General features: G+C 41.6%; 1 protein-coding gene across 1 annotated transcript in view; it reads left to right on the forward strand.

Annotated features, from left to right (window-relative positions):
• Nucleotides 1-17,922, forward strand: part of DPT (dermatopontin) — a 28,124-nt gene extending 10,202 nt beyond the window's left edge. Inside the window, exons 3-4 of the mRNA XM_005151601.3 lie at nt 11,438-11,545; nt 17,172-17,922. Coding sequence (XP_005151658.2) covers nt 11,438-11,545; nt 17,172-17,238 — 175 coding nt within the window. The 3' untranslated portion in view covers nt 17,239-17,922. The remainder of the gene's footprint in view (nt 1-11,437; nt 11,546-17,171) is intronic.
• Nucleotides 17,923-18,221: the final 299 nt, after the last annotated feature.

Here is an 18,221-nt window from a genome sequence, read left to right on the forward strand (position 1 = left end):
AAGGGAAGAAAACAAGGACAGAGTTACACTGAACAGTGCAAGGCAGTAACTAGCCCTAGATGAACACATCTCGGTACCAGCAGCAGCTCCCTCTCTCAAGGCTGTTTAAAGACCAAATTCAAAATGAGCTACTGAACATAGTTCAAACCTTAAAAAAAAAGGTGACCTCACCTCAACACAGTATCACAACTGCTAGTGGCAACCTCACAGAAGCTACGGAAAAATGAGCTACACATCCTGAGCTTCCCTGTGTCCCCAGGTGTGGCTTCTGCAAACCAAGCCAGAATCACAGCAGCAGACTGTAGAGAAAGCTGATATTGCTCCTGTTCTTTGTAACAGAACTCATGATTTTACTCTCCAGGACTATTAATCTGCTATTCTCACTAATACAAAGAATAACCCATCTGTGCTTAAAAAAAAAAAAAAAAAAAGGAAGAAAATGGGGGTGGTGGGTGTGAATCTGTGCTTGAATCTTTGTCTCAGAACTCAGCTTTGAAGTAAACTTCCCATTGAGATGCATACAAACTGTTTACATGCCTGTTGGTCTTGTCTGGCTGGCTACTGGCCAAACACAACAGCAGTGCCTTGCTTTCTGTCCTTCAGTCTCTTGGCAGTCAGGAGGAAAAGAAATATTCTTTCATTATTATGGTTAAAGATTTTAAATTACAGGACCTCTGTAACAAAGTCTTTGAACATTCTCCTGCCTCCTTTGCAGTCCACACTGCATGCAGAGATTTTCTGCCCTATGGGTTTATTTACCTACCTACCCAAGCTCTTCCCTTTGAGGGAAATTCACCCTAACTTTTAAGTAGCTCTTCCAATCTCTCCCTCCTCTAATATTGCATATATTTTCAGAGAGGTAACAGAAATCTTCTCTGACCTCTTCTGTTGTTGTTGACAATTCTGCTTTCCTCAGACATCCTCCTGACAACTAGCAACAACTAGGACAACTAGCCTCAGCCTTGCAAATTGGCATTCAGAGTAATGCAAATCCCAATGTAAATGTTTCGGGTTACTCATGCAGCATTTCCATCCCAGCTGCATACGGATTCTTATACTGTCCTTCTATTTCCAACAGTGACAACACGCCATTTTTGTTCTTAAAAGAATGCCTTATAAAGGTCAGCTGCTACTGTCTTGCCATGCAGAAAAGGCAGGTGAAGAGTTTCTCTCTTTAAGCAGGGTAAAAATCCCATGTTCTCATGTTCTGAGAGGGGAGAGCTGTAAAACTTCTGGGAAGACCTGTCACTTGGCTTGTGAAAAGCTTCTGGTGCATAGTTTGTAATTATGGGTTTGTTATAAAACCATTTTGTACCCTGTATTACCAGCCTCAGTCACTCAATCTGGAGCCCAGTTTGTTCCATTCAAGCTGCTGGCCTATCTTGACACTTCCATATACACTCTCAGCCTGGATAGTCTCTCTCATACAGTCTTCTTCTACCTGACAGCCTTGTTTGACCTTACCCTCTTGAAGTGCCTCCTTACGATATATTTCTTCCAATTTCTTTCAAGCTCTCATTCTGCCTTTTGAGTTAGCAAGGCAGATACAAGCTCCTTCTGCAGACAGTTAATCCAAGTTAGGATGTTATGGTCTGGAGGAACAGACAAAAAGATGGGCTGGTGACAGGCTGAGAGGGTAGTAGTTGAGGGGTTATACCCTGTCTGGGTGACCATTACAAGCAGAGCAATGTGACTAACGTCTACCCTGGGACCTTTCCTACTTAACAACTTTATCAGTGTTCTCCACAGTGGAGAATTTCTCAGCAGCCTTGAATTTTAATGTTCAATGAATCCTTCATTAAGAAACCAAAAATGGACAGAAAAGCATTTTTAAGAAAACTGACAATACTGAGGTGTGACAAACCCCTTAGCTCTCACCTTGGGTATTTGACCCCTTCTGCTTCCAGCTATCACTGTAGAGGGGTCTCTGGCAAATCAAAAGCAGGTATTCTGCATGGTTTCTCTTGGCTTTTCCTCTTCAAGACTACATTTCTCATGAGATGGTCTTCTTTAAAATTAATAAAAGCAGGTCTTCCCTATGTACATGTTCTATGCAAATGGTTTGTTAGAATTTGACCTGGTTTTACAGCTGGAAGACTCCTGTGGTTTTTGTATTCTGCTAATACTTATTGGAATGCTACCTGATGACACCATCATGCTGACTGAAACACACAAATACTTTCCTTAACAACACAGTTAAAACCAAATACATGCTTAAGGACTTTGCTTGGTAGCATCTATATCCTTACTCTTAGAGCCCAGCAGTTATCTTTTCCAGCTCATCTTATAACCATTAATTCCCAGTTTACCTGCACAGTAATCCCATATTTAAAATAAATATACTAATCTTTTCCAGCCTCACAGTTTTGCTCTTGGTATTTAGTTATGGGTTTTTTACAAGTACTTTAGAATCATAGAATCACAGAATAGTTAGGGTTGGAAAGGACCTTAAGATCATCTAGTTCCAACCCCCCTGCCATGGGCAGGGACACCTCACACTAAACCATATCACCCAAGGCTTCGTCCAACCTGGCCTTGAACACTGACAGGGATGGAGCATTCACAACTTCCTTGGGCAATCCATTCCAGTACCTCACCACCCTGACAGTAAAGAATTTCTTCCTTATATCCAGTCTAAACCTCTGCTGTTTAAGTTTCAACCCATTACCCCTTGTCCTATCACTACAGGTCCTAATGAGTAGTCCCTCCCCAGCATCCCTGTAGGCCCCCTTCAGATACTGGAAGGCTGCTATGAGGTCTCCACACAGCCTTCTCTTCTCCAGGCTGAACAGCCCCAACTTTCTCAGCCTGTCTTCATATAGGAGGTGCTCCAGTACCCTGATCATCCTCGTGGCCCTCCTCTGGACTTGTTCCAACAGTTCCATGTCCTTTTTATGTTGGGGACACCAGAACTGCACACAATACTCCAAGTGAGGTCTCACAAGAGCAGAGTAGAGGGGCAGGATCACCTCCTTCGACCTGCTGGTCATGCTTCTTTTGATGTAGTTCAGAATACGGTTGGCTTTCTGGGCTGTGAGCGCACACTGAAGCTGGCTCATGTTCATTTTCACATTGACCAACACCCCCAAGTCCTTCTCCACAGGGCTGCTCTGAATTTCTTCTCTGCCCAACCTGTAGCTGTGTCTGGGATTGCTTCGACCCAGGTGTAGGACCTTGCACTTGTCATGGTTAAACTTCACGAAGTTGGCATCAGTCCAACTCACAAGCGTGTCAAGCTCCCTCTGGATGGCATTCCTTCCCTCCAGCGTATCAATCAAACCACACAGCTTGGTGTCATCAGCAAACTTGCTGAGGGCACACTCAATCCCACTGTCCGTGTCACCGACAAAAATGTTAAATAAGACTGGTCCCAACACCAATCCCTGAGGGACACCACTCGTTACTGGTCTCCAGCCGGACATTGAACTGTTGACCACAACTCTTTGTGTGCGACCATCCAGCCAGTTCTTTATCCACTGAGTGGTCCACCTATCAAATTGATGTCTCTCCAATTTAGAGACAAGGATGTCATGTGGGACAGTGTCAAACGCTTTGCACAAGTCCAGGTAGATGACATCAACTGCTCCAACCCTGTCCATCATTTTTGTAGCCCCATCATAGAAGGCCACCAAATTGGTCAGGAAGGATTTCCCCCTAGTGAGGCTATGCTGGCTGTCACCAAGCACCTTTCTCTTTTTCATGTGCCCTAGCATGCCTTCCAGGAGAATCTGCTCCAAGACTTTGCCAGGCACAGAGGTGAGACTGACTGGTCTGTAATTCCCCGGGTCTCCCATTTTCCCCTTCTTGAAAATGGGGGTTATATTTCCCTTTTTCCAATTGTCAGGAACTTCACCTGACTGCCATGATTTTTCACATATGATGGCCAGTGGCTTTGCAACTTCATTCGTCAGCTCCTTCAGGACCCGTGGATGGATTTCATTAGGTCCCATGGACTTGTGTACATTCAGGTTTTTAAGATGATCTCAAACCAGATGCTCTCCTACAGTGGGCCCAAGGTCTAGGTTTTCACAGTCCCTGCGTATGCCTTCCAAGACTTGGGTGGTGCACTCAGAGCCTTTGCCAGTGACGACCGAGGCAAAGAAGTCATTCAGAATCTCAGACTTCTCCAAATCCTGTGTAGCCAGTTCTCCTGAGAGCTTCCAGAGGGGGCCTACGTTGTCTCTAGTCTGTTTTTTAGCCGCTACATACCTATAAAATCCCTTCCTGTTATCTTTAACATCCCTAGCCAAGTTTAGCTCCAATTGAGCCTTAGCTTTCCTAACTTGGTCCCTAACTACCTGGACAACATCCCTGTATTCATCCCAGGCCACCTGTCCTTGCTTCCACCTTTTATAAGCCTCTTTTTTCCTGTGAATTTTTCTCAGCAGCTCCTTATCCATCCAAGGGGGTCTCCTGGCCCTCCTGCTGCACTTCCTTCTAGTCAGGATGCAACACTCCTTAGATTGTAGCAGGTGATCCTTGAATATTAACCAAGACTCTTGGGCCCCCCTGCCCTCTAGGGCTATATCTCATGGAACCTTGCTAAGCAGGTTCCTGAAGAGGCCAAAGTTTGCTCTCTTGAAGTCCAGGGCAGTGAGCTTGCTGCACGCTCTTCTCACTGTGCTGAGGACCTCGAATTCGACCATCCAAGACTTCCCTGGAGCATCACATTTCCAACCAACCCTTCCCCGTTGGTGAGCACGAGGTCAAGCAGGGCACCTTTCCTCGTCAACTCCTCTATTGCTTGCAGAAGGAAACTTTGTTTCCTTCCTCACCATGCCAAGTTTTGTCATGGATTCTGCACATTTTTACCATACTGAAAATAATTAACATTCCTCACAGGAGGCAGAAAAGCTCCTATTATTTTATCTGGATAAGGAATACCACCACAGTAAAATAAACCATGTGCTGATCCAAACCATAAAGGAAGCAAATCCATTGCAGATGCACAGACAAAGTTATTAAGTGGACCCATTAGAGTTCAGATTTTTCTCTTTGTCAGGAAATTGAAAGCTTGATCCATACTCTCAAAAGCAAACACATGTCACAGAACAGTCCCAAGTCTGCACAGACTGTTTATGACTGTTTCACCTCTCCAAACAACCAGCAGTTCAAGTGCCAGAAGGTCTGTCTGAAGCTGTGGCTGCTCTCTATCACAGTAACATTGTCCAGGCAACAATTACTTTATCCAAGAGTTATGGGGCTTAAAGAATTTATTTATTTTCTTGACCTGCCAGTTTCATATTGAAACTGATGAGATCCTATGAAGGTTTCTCAGAGATTACCAACAGCAGACATACAGATCCAGGAATAGATGTGGTACAAACATGCACTTCTGTGCAATACAATTCCCCTCCCCGCTTTTCCTTCTTTCTTTCATGCTTTTTCTTTCTTTTTTTTTTTTTTAATAAAGGTATTTAACTGAGATTTGTTTTGTATCCAAGCAAATACAACCTTACAGCTCTATCTCCAGGACCATCTTCCAGAGCCATCGTAGTAGAAACTCATTTACTTAACATTGGAAAGCTGGTTAAGGTTATTTCAGACATGTCTTTCCTGAGGAACAGGCATAAGACGCCCTGAGCTCTCTGCTGCTGCTTTTATCTTTACTGCATTAGCTCATGTAGGCCTCCAAGAACTGTGGTCCCACTGTGTTGGCCTTGTGGCTCCTCAGACCTGTGAATGAAAACAGAAGGCCAGTGATGTTTCTAGGAGAATCTGAGATATCAGATTCTGGAGCCTGAACTCAATCCCAAAATACACATGATATGGCAACATGAGAAAATTGCTTATCTCTAGAGCAGCTCCATGTCACCTCTAGTTCCCTGGCACTCCAGCAATCTGGAATCTACTTACACTGGGAGCATTAGCAGGAATTTCTGCACACAGTTTACTAAGACCATTTCTGTTTTTTCAGCACAGTGTGCTTTTTAAAAGAGGATGACCACTGTTTTCCCACTGGAGGAAGTATTGAAATTGATTGAAGAGGCATATAATTCCCGTGTTTCCTGAATGTAACATGCAGGCTCTTGGCTCTTGAAAAAAAAAATTCTCCTTTAGGAGAATCATACATTTGAAGCATTTGTAAATAATGTCTGAAACAGCAAGGCCATTCAGGGACACTCCTCTTCTTCAAAGGTCAGAAAGTTAAAGATTATGTTCTCCTCTTGAAATGAAACAGCTTCTTCTATTCAGCTTGTTAGCACTGTAGTTGCACAAGAAATGAAAAATGTAAGAGCACTCTGAAACAACGTACTTACTAGCAGGGAATAAGTATTTTCAACAGTTGGAGCAAGAAACCATGAGCTCTACCACTGACTTTGATATTTCAAAAGACTCATTTCTTTCATCTGCTTGATATCTGAAGGCAAGGCATACCCACAGTTCCCATTTACTTCTCCAAGGGGCAGGCTGTACAGTATTAATAAGGCCATTGGTGGGACTCGATCTTCTGATCAGTAAACCATAGACTGATAACTGTTTCTGAAGTCAGTCATTACAAAGAGTGCTAGGGATCACTGTGGGTTAGTACTAAACACTCTTCTCAGTGCTAAATGAGTAACTGTTTTCTATTAATCTCTAACAGTAATTCTTCACCATGGAAAATAAACAACATTACTAGTTTCAGACTACAACAATAACAACAGTAACCATGTTAAATGTTTTTGTGCCTTTTTCCAATGTTTCGTACCCTGAGCAAGATTTATAGGGTTATAGTAAAGTACATTAGAAAAACATGGGGATGGGTGCAGTGATGCAAACCAGTCAGAAGCTAAACTATGCCACATCTAAACTGTCCCAGCTAAAAACCCCATTATGAAAATTCCTTTTTCTGTCATGTTTTCCTGCTCTCTCACATACATGCCAAACCACTTAAGTCCCTTCTCACAAACCTTTCTTTACAGGTTTTTAATGTAGAATTACCTGCTTTCTCCTCTCTTGACACCTATGTGCATATCTGTGTTTAGTAAACAATCCCACTAAACACACCCTGCTAGCCCCTACACAGATCCTCTGCCTCCTTGGAGTTCATTTGGCACCAAACTACTCAGTGCTTAGTTCCCATGATCAGTATAACACAGGTCTTCTCATAGCAGATTTGCAAGCTTCGCTCTTAGGGCCTTCCCTCGTGTATCCTTCTCAGGCACCACAAGCACCATGGCTTGGCAATAGAGGCCTTAGTTTTTGGGTTATATGCCCCAAAAAGCAGCAGGGACCTTTGTCTCAGCACCTGCTATTCCCAAACTTCTCACTACTCTCCTAGCTCAGTTTCCTTTGTTAAGAGGTCAGTGCTAGAAGTGCTTACAGGGCCCTTGTGCAGATTACTGTGGATGGTTCTTCCCAAGTGGGTCTTGCCTTCGGGCTTGGAATCCTTGGGAGTCCAGACTTCTGTGGGCAGGCAAACTCTCACCAACTAGTGCAAAAAGTCTCTCACTTGTTTCATAACTCCTCTCAGGTACAAACCATATATTGCCACATGTGGCTCATAAACGTTACCATGTTTGTAAATAAATTATCTGTCTGTAAGATGGTTCACAGTTGATATGAAACACTTCATAACAAGGTTACAGACCAAACGACAACAAATGCTGAGGGAACTGCTGTCCTGTGCTGGGCAAACCACTTCAAGAAAACCCTTAATGGCTGAATTAAATGATCAGAATTTCTCCCTTCCATGATGAGAAAACCACCTACTGAATATCCCTACACATTAAACACCAGAGTATCCCTCAGTGCAGATCTTTTGTGCAACATAGCCCAAACTCCAAAAATAGGGATGATAGAGAAGAGCTGGGTAACACCACAGAGCCCTGCTATATGACAACCAATTGCATTTCCTCCCAGATGATACAGCACAATCCAGATGACCTTGAAATGCATGGACTTCAGGCAATAGTTTCATAAATGAGTACAGCAAATATCAAAGACAACTGATTTAGACAGACAGGCCACACAGACCCAAGTGAACTTGAACATTGCTGTCATAACACTGTTTATAACTTTTCTCCCCAGAACAAAAGGAGTCAGTAGGCATATGTATATGTAACAAGACAAACTGCAGAGCAGCTCAAGTCCCCAGATCACTTACTTTCAGTAATTGCATATGTTTGATTTTTGAATATGCTTAGTGGAGGAGCCTTAGGAGGCTGAATGATAATGTGGAGAAGTTAATAGAGAAGGAGGGGAAGATGAGAGCATGCAGAAGAAGAGGGAAGCTAAATGAAGGCTCACTACTCCATCCATTCCCTTCAAAATAACACCACCTGCTTCTGTGAAAGGTCTGTGAGACCCTTCACAGAAATTCAGGAGCTTGTCATCAGATTTCCTTTTCAACTGAAAGACTCGTGAAACAAGTTCAAAGAACTAACTCTCAGTTCTGTCTCTCAGTAGAACTACAAACTGCCTTTTACCCTAGTGTTTTGCATGGTCTTGTCTGCCCAGTACATAGTGCTGGTCAAGATCACAGAATTTTCCTTGCTGAACGCCAAACAGATGTTACAAAAGACATTTGGTGGAACATATATATAAACACGTCTTGGCGTTTTCTCATAATAACCCTAAAAAGCCCAAAACCCTGGAGCTGATGGGGGGATGCAGAACTAAATTCTGGTCCACAGCTGGTTTTCATGCCACATTTTAAAAACCTGCTACACCCCAGGAATCTTCAAAGATGCACTATCAGACACTCAGGCTCCAAATTAGTAAACTAAATATGGGGACTCTCCTCTGGCAGAGGAAACAGCCACACCATTAACCTTTCCTACCCTTCAAAACAGGGTGTCCACATTCTGCCTGCTGTGTCTTTGAGGTATTGGTCTGGGCTAAAACTGCCCCAGGGGTTACTCTAATAAATTACATGTATAGGCAACTGAGTTACAGTACCCAGAAACATTCTCTGGTGCTGTTTAACTTATTAGAATAGATGTAACCCTTATTTCTCTTGGGCTCTGGCTCTGGATCCAGAAATAGGATCAAGTTCCCAGGTTCAGACCCAGAGCTTCACTGAAGGAAGACTCATGCATGCAAAAAATTCCTCCTCAAGGGCTTGATTTCTGTGTAAAGAAAATGGATAAAATGCAGACCATATAGCAGAGGTCAGGCTTTGTGCAGTATACTTCAGCTCTCACTGCAGCTCTGGGCATGGAGCGCAGGCCCCTGAAAGCAGCTCTTTGCAAACTTTCAGCAAGCTTTTTTGCAAGCTTTCAGCAAGTTGGCTGTACCAAGGGACCAGCTAAAGGTTCTCCTATGTGGCCATAAAACTGTATTATAGATTCAAGTCATAGGCTGTCTAAGTAAAGAGGTATTCAAGTTAGAGTTTTAAACTGCTTGACACTGACAAATAAATATATATCTGGGAGCACAAGGGGAGATGTCCTAAAAGCAAAAATGGTAACATCAGCCTTCAATCAAAATAGCAAATAAATCAGGTTTGCCATTGTTTGATAGAAACACATTCAAGTGATGATCTTTAATCTAAGAAAAATCACCAGCTAACCAGTGAAAAGCCATGGGAAACAGTCTTTTATAATATTTATATTTATTTTCTTTGCCTGGGTCAGAGCAAGCTCCCTTAAATTCCATAGTGGTTTCATTTTTGACTTTACATGGGAGCTGGGCTGAAAACTGTGGCTCTAATCTTCCACTTACAGAGCATACTGGCGACTCTGTCTATTTATTCATCCTGACAATTGCTCATGTACATGGTTTCTTCTGTTTCTCCTACTCCACAGCAGCTGTTTGCATGACCTGTGAAATACTGCTGTAGTTCTTACCAACAGCACAGCACTGCAAGGCCTCCACAAATCCAGGGGCCCTTGGTCAGAGCTCTAACAACAGACACTGTGACCAGGCCTGATCTTCTGCTTCACAAACACACCTGAGGACAGGTGTTCTTGTACTACAACTGGTAATCTGATGATTGCCATGGCCAAAGGACTTGAGAACGAGATCTTCAAAGAAAGAAGCTGACTGCTGACACTTAGGGATCTTATAAAGGCCATGCTTGTCACACTCAATCCCATTTTTCAGATGTCAAGGAATAATGATTTGTTACAAGGAATGATGTTAGAACTGAATGATGTGACTTAGGTCCAGGTCAGCTTCAGCTTTTGAAGATTAAAGAAAAACATCTGCTTTCCAAAGAAGACGTAAAAAGCATAAAAATATGGCAGACAAGGTGATCAAAAATACATTTAAAAACCACAGAGAATGATGGCAATTTCAGGGAAGTTTTTTTGTTATAGCAAGTGGCTCCAGGAGAAAACAGCACAATGTTGCAGAGTCCCTCAGTTTTCAGGTAAACTTTCCATTTCTGAGTATTCCAGCAGTTACTGGTTTGGGCTCCAAATGCACCCACATATCTAATTTTAAAAACTTAGAACTATCCCAATAATTATATTCCTAAAGAATAAAATATTTAAGCTTGTCCGCAGACCCCACTGGTTTAACAAAATCTAAATATGTACATGAGTGCTTGGCTGGCAAATGCAAAGACCACCTTCAAGGATCATTCGAGCACTGCTGCTGGGCTCAGTGAAGCCAGAAAAATGGTTGTTAGCATTTCTGTAGAGGCATCTTAACCCTGTTAGTCTCTAGAGGAGTTGAACCATTCATTCCACAGGGACAGCATCTCCCTTACAAGGAACCCTGTGCCATTCCAAAGTGATGCTGACACAATGCCACTAGCAACTCCCACGTAAAATGGAGTAATACAAGGAAAGACTAGTGCCAGGTTTCCATTCCTGACCTCTAACATAATGCTGATATAAAGTATTGGTCAAGATCCCAGCTCCTTCCTGCATCTGTTCATTATCTCTAAAACCATGTACTGTATTGCCAGTTTCCCAGGGAAGCAGTAACCATAATTTGATTAATAAGTGCAAAATCACTTTGAGCTTCTTAGATAAAATACATGGAACAAATATTGTCCAGGCCCATACTTTTACATTATAAACTAGGCAGAAAGTGGGAACAACAAAGAGGAATGGATTAATTGCTACATTCATTTAATGTAATTCATAAATGGATAAATGCTTGCAGTTGTTTGACTTGGCAACATTTGCAGCACTCCACAGCAGCAAACCAGAGTCAAAAGAGGATGGAGCAAATCCCTGCAATAAAGACATAAGTGGTAGACAAGCTCTTGTTCACGCTGCTTTTATGCCAGAGCTGCAGATGTATATGCATAAAATACTCCAGCTTGCTCTTAACAGTTCTAAACTTACTGAAATGTATTCAAATAACTACATGAATTAGTTGTGTAGCAGAGAAAGGCAGTCTCACAAGGTGACACTGCATCTTGTGGTGCTGATAAGAAACAAGAACTTTCAAAGCAGCAGGAAAAATTTACTATTTGAGTTGCATTCTGTCAAGTGTTTTGTTTTTTTTTTTTGTAAGATGCTAAATTGTATTATCTTCTTTTTCCTTAATGTAAAAGGCTAACAACTGAATATCCAGGACACTATGGAGAAGATATGGACATGATGATGTACACTTATGACTACTACATCCGTGGGGCAACCACAACTTTTTCTGCTGTAGACAGGTTTGCTTTTCACCTGTTTCATTAGAACTTTTAATTATTTTATTTTTAAAAAGGTCTTCCTTTCCTATTTTCCCCCAGTCAGTGCACAGCTACACATCATCTGCTATGGTATTCAGCAGCAGGTAAGTACTTCTGAGGACCACAGTGGATATGGCTAATTGTCCTGGGTGGTGTATCAGGCATAGGGCACCTTCATGCACAAGTGGATCATTTTCCATGTCCATCTGAGCAGTGAAAAATGCAACAATAGGAGGCTTGGGTAAATCTGAGCCATGCAAAGTGTAAATCAGATGTTTAGTTTTGTTTCTCACCTACCTCTAGTTGGAGTATCTTTCACCTAACTCGGTAAAACCTCAGCCTGAACACCCTGTCCTTTCAGGGAATGAAGAACTTACTATTTTTTTGCAGAGAACCAGGGAATCTGCCAACACGCGAAGATCAGACCCTACAAACTGCAATGTGAATGATGTAAACTGCCCAATCCATTGCAACACATTTCTAACAGATTTGAGGCCACACCAGGAATTAAGGCAATGCAGTGCACATTGATCCCTTTCCAGAAAATGACTTAACTATTTTTAATTTGGACTTAACATAAACCCCACAGTGCTGTTTGCCTGGGACTACAGAGATCCTTGCAGAGCAAGTTTAAGGAGAGTGCGAACAGTCACTGAAACCTGATTGTGGGAGAGGGATTTTGATGCTTTACTCTCAAGCTGACCTCTAATGTATCGAGTTTGAGTGATTTCTTTGCTGATGTTTTTTATTAGACACCTCAGTCCAGCATATTAAAGCACTTGTTATCAAACAGAGCACAGACAGCAAGGCAAGGTGCACTGTGCTGGCCTATCACTGCCAAAACTGCCTACAAGAGAAGGGGGGAGAGAAAAGAGAAGGGGGAGTTTAAACACACCAGCAGTTCAAGATTCCTCTAGTAACACTCAAAGGAGCTGAGGTGCTTTTGTCACTGTGATACTCTCAATTTGCTGGAGTTCACTAAGAGTCCCTCAGACAAAAGCGTAATTACTTAAGGAGGACTTTTCAGAAATGCTAACACATTAGCTGCAGATCCATAACTGCAATTTTCTGGCAAAACTTCATTAGCCTGTTTATTGCCAAATGGAAGCCATGTCTGCAGATTGCTCCTAGGAGTGCATGAGTAACTTTCACAGTTAACTGAATCAGTATGTGTTTATCCCTTTAGATAAAAAATTTACAGGGTTGCAAGGGACATCCCTTGCTCTGGGGTTTTTCCCTTAAATATTTCCCAGTGCTGTTATCCTTGTTCCTCATAACTGTGGCAGAAAGTAGGGGAGATGAAGCAGACAATGCTCCCTCCCCCTTGCAGCTGGATTCCAGCCTCCATCAGATATAGACCAGGAAAAAGTCAGAAATCACAAGAACAAGCCTTAAAAAAAGAGCAGTTAAGGTAATGGATGCCTCTGAGCAGATTTCTGCCTCTGACTGCTGAAGGCTTAACACAGCCCTCAGAAGAGGGATAGCAGTGGAGGGACTAGGCAGGAGCAGAGGCAGCATCACAGGGATGTACATCAGAAGTAAAGGTCTTCGCAGGTTATGGGACCACAGCACCTGGAAAGGGAAGAAACCACCAACACCTTTGTCCTACCTCTGCTGTGACAACAGAGATGAACCTGCAAAATAGTAGCAGGTGAAAAGTGTAGAGAAAACATATTATGAATTGTAATCCAGGAGACTTTCCTGTACTAATGAACTTTCTGGCTCCCAGCTTCCAGAATGACTAAAACCAACATGTGTTGTCTAGTGTATGAAATGAAAAATATTCCTGCTACACCAGTTCATAATTCAGACTCATGCCAGACTACCCTGAGTAGTATACTCACAAAAGTCACCAGAATTTGTCAGCCTAAATGATTCTTTGCATCTGGTTGAGGCAAAATAGGAGCAGAAAAATCTATTCCAAGTTTCAGCCTGCCAGAACACACATGCAGCTTGTCTGTGTAAAGATGCTGTAGATTTTGAGACTGCTTTTCATTTTTAAGCACATTAAAATTGTCTCCATACTATTTAGCCCATGAAAGGCAATGCTCTTGAGCGAACAAGAGGCACAAAAAAAGCCTCTGAAGGTATTTTAGTTTAAGCTTACCTAATTTCTTCAAACAGCTCAGTATTTTTAGACTTTTTGAATAACCTTGCAGAAATCATATCTTCCTTTCTTACTCCCTAAGACATTGCATCACTGAGGTCACTGCTGATACACAGATATTTGAGAGAGCAGGTGATGCCTCTGGCAAAAACTGTAGAAAGTTTAGAAAGGTGGTATTCCCACCTCCTCTTTCATAATATCTCTCTGTATGTTTCCATGCCTGTGTATCAGGAATGAATGAAGGAACTGCTGTGCATCATCAGACATTTTAAGTGCTCATGTGTGGAGAACAGACTTCAGAAGTGGTTACATTTTTCAGTTCCACTTTAAATGGGTCAAAGGAGAAAACAATTGTCTATAAAGCAAAACAAAAGCAGCTGGAAAGAATCAGCAGAGGCCTGAGGTACCCCTGGGCGCATGTTTGAGACTGGTGGTAACACTGTTGCAGACAGGCTGACTTATGGACATACATAAGTTAACATTTACAGGGAAAGGCGGTATTTTTTGTTAAACAGAGTGACACACGCAAGTTTCAGAGGGGGTGTGTGAAGCTGGCTGTAAACAACTGAAAATACCCACATAGACATGTACACTGTAAAATAGCTTCCAAAATTAAAAATAATCATAGATTTGTAGAATGGTTTGGGTTGGAAGGGACCTTAAAGATCATCTAGTTCCATCCGTCCTGGAAGGGAAACACCTTCCACTAGACCAGCCAAGTGAGGAAAGCATGGGTCCCTCATGGACCCTTGTTCAGGCAATGTGGTCTGGTTGGATCTGTCTTTTGAGCCCAGAGAGCACCACTGGAGCATTCCCCACCCAACCTGCAGCAAGTAGCTTGGACAGGAGGTGGGGATTACCAGATATGCTTAGGAGGTACCACAGCTTGGTATTCATGGCCTAATGTAAAAACAGCAGGTGAAGACTGTCAAAATCTCATTTCCTTTACAAAACTGTTCTCTGCTCTTATTTGGGTGATCTGAAGAGCCATTAGTTTCTTAACTGCTCAGACATCACCACTGAAAGATAGATCAACACCCAGATACCCCAATAGTAAGTACATCTGAAATGCCTGGGCAAGCCAAGCTCAGCTGAGCTAAATTGTAGGGTATTTTAGGTCCCTAATAAGTTTCATATGATCAAAGAAAGAAGATTTTGCCAAACTCAATAGGAAAAGGAATTCATAGGTATTTTTAAACTGAATTGGAAACAGATTGTTTGGCAATATTTGTATATAAAAGATATTTTCCCTGTAGCATAAAAAATTCAAATGTGACAGCACATGACAGCTGGGGAGTAAAGGTGACAATTCAATATTGGCTCCCCAGGCCAAGGAAAATGCAGGAGATCAGCAGTTTGGAAGGGACCTACAAACTGGTGTTAAGGATTTGCAGAGGCAAGTTCATATATATTCTAGAGTGTGCCACACTGGACAATTCCAGATGGGATCTGCACCCCCACTGGAAAGTGTGAATGGTATCTACAAATTGAAACAGGCTGATTACTACTGAATTAAAAACACAGTAGCAATGGTACAGAGCAATTGCCTACATCCTGAAAAGTTGGACATATGCGTAACTTCAAACATAAGTAATGCAAAAAAAGATGTATTAAGACATTAAATGCATAAACCTATTGTCCATCAACCACGTGGATATATGCCAGAGTGTCTGCAAATTCAAGCTTAAATTACAACTTCAGAAATAATTCCATTCTGATATTTTAAAGCATGCTATTAATTCAGGTAACTAAAATACATTTATTTTAAAGAACTTGACTTTTAACTTTATGATACCCTGGTTTAGAAAAATAATATTACTTCAGCTTTTGAGCTAAAAGTCTCTCTGACAAAAGGTACTAGTTTATCAGATCTTAATTTTGACTCATATAATCCTGTTAATCCACATACATGTCACCTTTTGGTTTTTTTTTTTTTTTTGGTCTGTCTAGGTAGCTTGGTGACCAAAAGAGTAATAACTGTCTTTGAAGAGCATGCATATAATCCAAATGAGGACTTCCTTAAATAAACCTAAAAATGAATCTTGCATTTTATTAACCTTTGGTTTTATGAGGAAATTACAATTAAAACCCATCTAGGAAAAGCCTAAAGAAAACCAAAATTACACACTATATAACTAAACACAGACTTGCTGGTGAGTGTGAGACAGACCCATTCCAAACAACAATCAGCATAAACTGGTAAAGTGGCATAGTAAATTTCCAATTAAAAACCTCAGCTAATGAAAGCTGAAATGAGACACTTTATACCTACACAGAGCTTAAGAGTCAAATTACTCTTATTTCAGGATAGAGACACCCAGCCAACGAAAACATTTAAGGACCACTCATACCAAAACCTGAGCTCAGGTGTCTCAGTACATCCCTGAGATACAGCAGGTTCTGCACCAGTTTCCTCACTGTTTACAGCCTGTCACCAGAAAATCAGGATGGTGCAGGAGTCTTGAAAAGCAAGCTCCTATTGAATCACTCCAACAGCATTACCTGTCACATGCCTCAGGTTTAGGAGATCACCATTAGCAGAATCAAAACCTTCAGAAACCTCCCTATTATCCACTACCAATTTAAATGATGGCTGCCATCTGCAAGGACTGTACTTTAGACGTGAACTCCTGTTAGCCAGTACCAAGAAGCCTAAATTGAACATCTGCTCCACAGCAGGACAGTATTCAATCCTTTGAACTTATGCCTTTTTGTCAAGGGGAAATTTAACACACAATAAAATCAAGTGGAAATTTGCAGCCTATTGGACAGTAGATTACTGGCTTCCACTGCTGAATCCTGCTGCTCCAGTCATGCTTCCAGCTAGCAGTTCTTAGCAGGTATTGTATTACCCTCCTGAAAGAGAACACAGACATCCAATTACAGACTAGGAAGAACATAAACTCTCCTTACATTCATACCCATTACTCTGCCTCACATGTGACTTGTGGAGATCAAGGATGACAAGTGAATTTAATTTCTCTCACTATTGATTCCTTCATATCTTTAATAAAAGACCAGGGGGAAAAAAAAGGGGGGGAAAAAAGGGGAAAAAAAAAAGAAGTGAATTTTGCTGTGTGAATAACTCCCCACTTAGAAATGACTTGAAAATCACACACAATTTTACTTTGTACACATTCCTGGGTAATATATCACAGGTCAATGACTTCTGACAGAAACATCCTTTTCCTCTTAGTCACTGATTTAAAGTCGATTTAGGACTGATCACCACAAAGAGTCATTGTTTTCTGAAGGATACTCAGAGACCTGATTATTCAGAGAGCTGATTTTCTCACCTTGTAAGGACGTGTAAAGGAATTATATCAGACATATTTAATCTCTTTCCATCCCATAAAACCACAAAGCACCCAGAGGACAGTTAGCTAATGGCAGGCAGATGTTTTTGTTGCCACAATACCTGTAGTAAAGTTATTCTTACTTGTGTAGTCTTATCCTCTGCCACTGTGGATCACTAACATCTCTCTCTTGCCTCTCATGCAGGGATCGTCAGTGGAAATTCATTGTCTGCAGGATGACAGAGTATGACTGCCCATTTCAAAATGTTTAAAAGATTGAGTGTACCTCACTTGGAAAGCTTGGGGACAGACAGGGTGGGATGAGGTTCAGTGATTACAGAACAGCAATTAGGCTCACAATAAAATACCAAGACTCATCAGCTGTCTGCTGAAGATACAATTTTTTCCCTAATGAATAAATTACCAGCCCACACATTTGCAACAGTGATTTTGGAGGATGCCTTCTAGCTGCACTGGCAGTTGTATCCTCTAATTAAAATTGCTTATGGCATACAGGTTTATGATACTCAAGTCAATGGCATATGCACTATTACCTTTTTTATATAAACATATAGCCATTCTGAACACATGCAACTTTCTTTCACATAGCAACTTTGTATAAATTGCCTCCTAGCACAATCACTCCAAATGAGGTGGAAACACACTATAAGCTTTCCAACATGAGCTAGACTTTTCTGCCTTCTACTTTGTACTTGGAACCAATACAGTGATTCCTACCAGCTTCTCAGCACCAGTAGCTGAGAGTGTGCTGAAAGCGGCATCAGGAGGTCTCTGACATTACATCTGGCGTCTGGCATTATATGTACAGCCCTCAGCGTAATTCCACTCCAACAAAGGTCTGCTGCACAGGGGAACTCCAAGTATTTATGACACTAGAAGCGTCAATACCTGATTAAATGAGCATAGATCCATCAATAAAAACAGAAGCTTAACCACCCAGCTTTAATGACAGTCTCTTTTATATTGTCTTAAAGGTTTTTAATGCCATAACTAGCCAGGAGCTCTACTCTAGGCAAACCCTGGAGTAGGTCAAGCCACTTGCTCTCTCAGTAAATACAAATACTGCACTTGTCAGGAGTCTACTTTTTAGGTGGATTGTTTTTCTACCATGGATGCCTAAACAAATTTTATCTGCCCTTGTTAATATACTTTTGACTTAGAATAGACAAATAAAGCTAATAACTTAGGTGACCTCAGTCCCTCCAACTTGCAGACCTTATTCCCTGTAAAGGAT

This window comes from Melopsittacus undulatus, chromosome 2 (genome assembly GCF_012275295.1).
Source record: "Melopsittacus undulatus isolate bMelUnd1 chromosome 2, bMelUnd1.mat.Z, whole genome shotgun sequence".
NCBI lineage: Eukaryota > Metazoa > Chordata > Aves > Psittaciformes > Psittaculidae > Melopsittacus > Melopsittacus undulatus.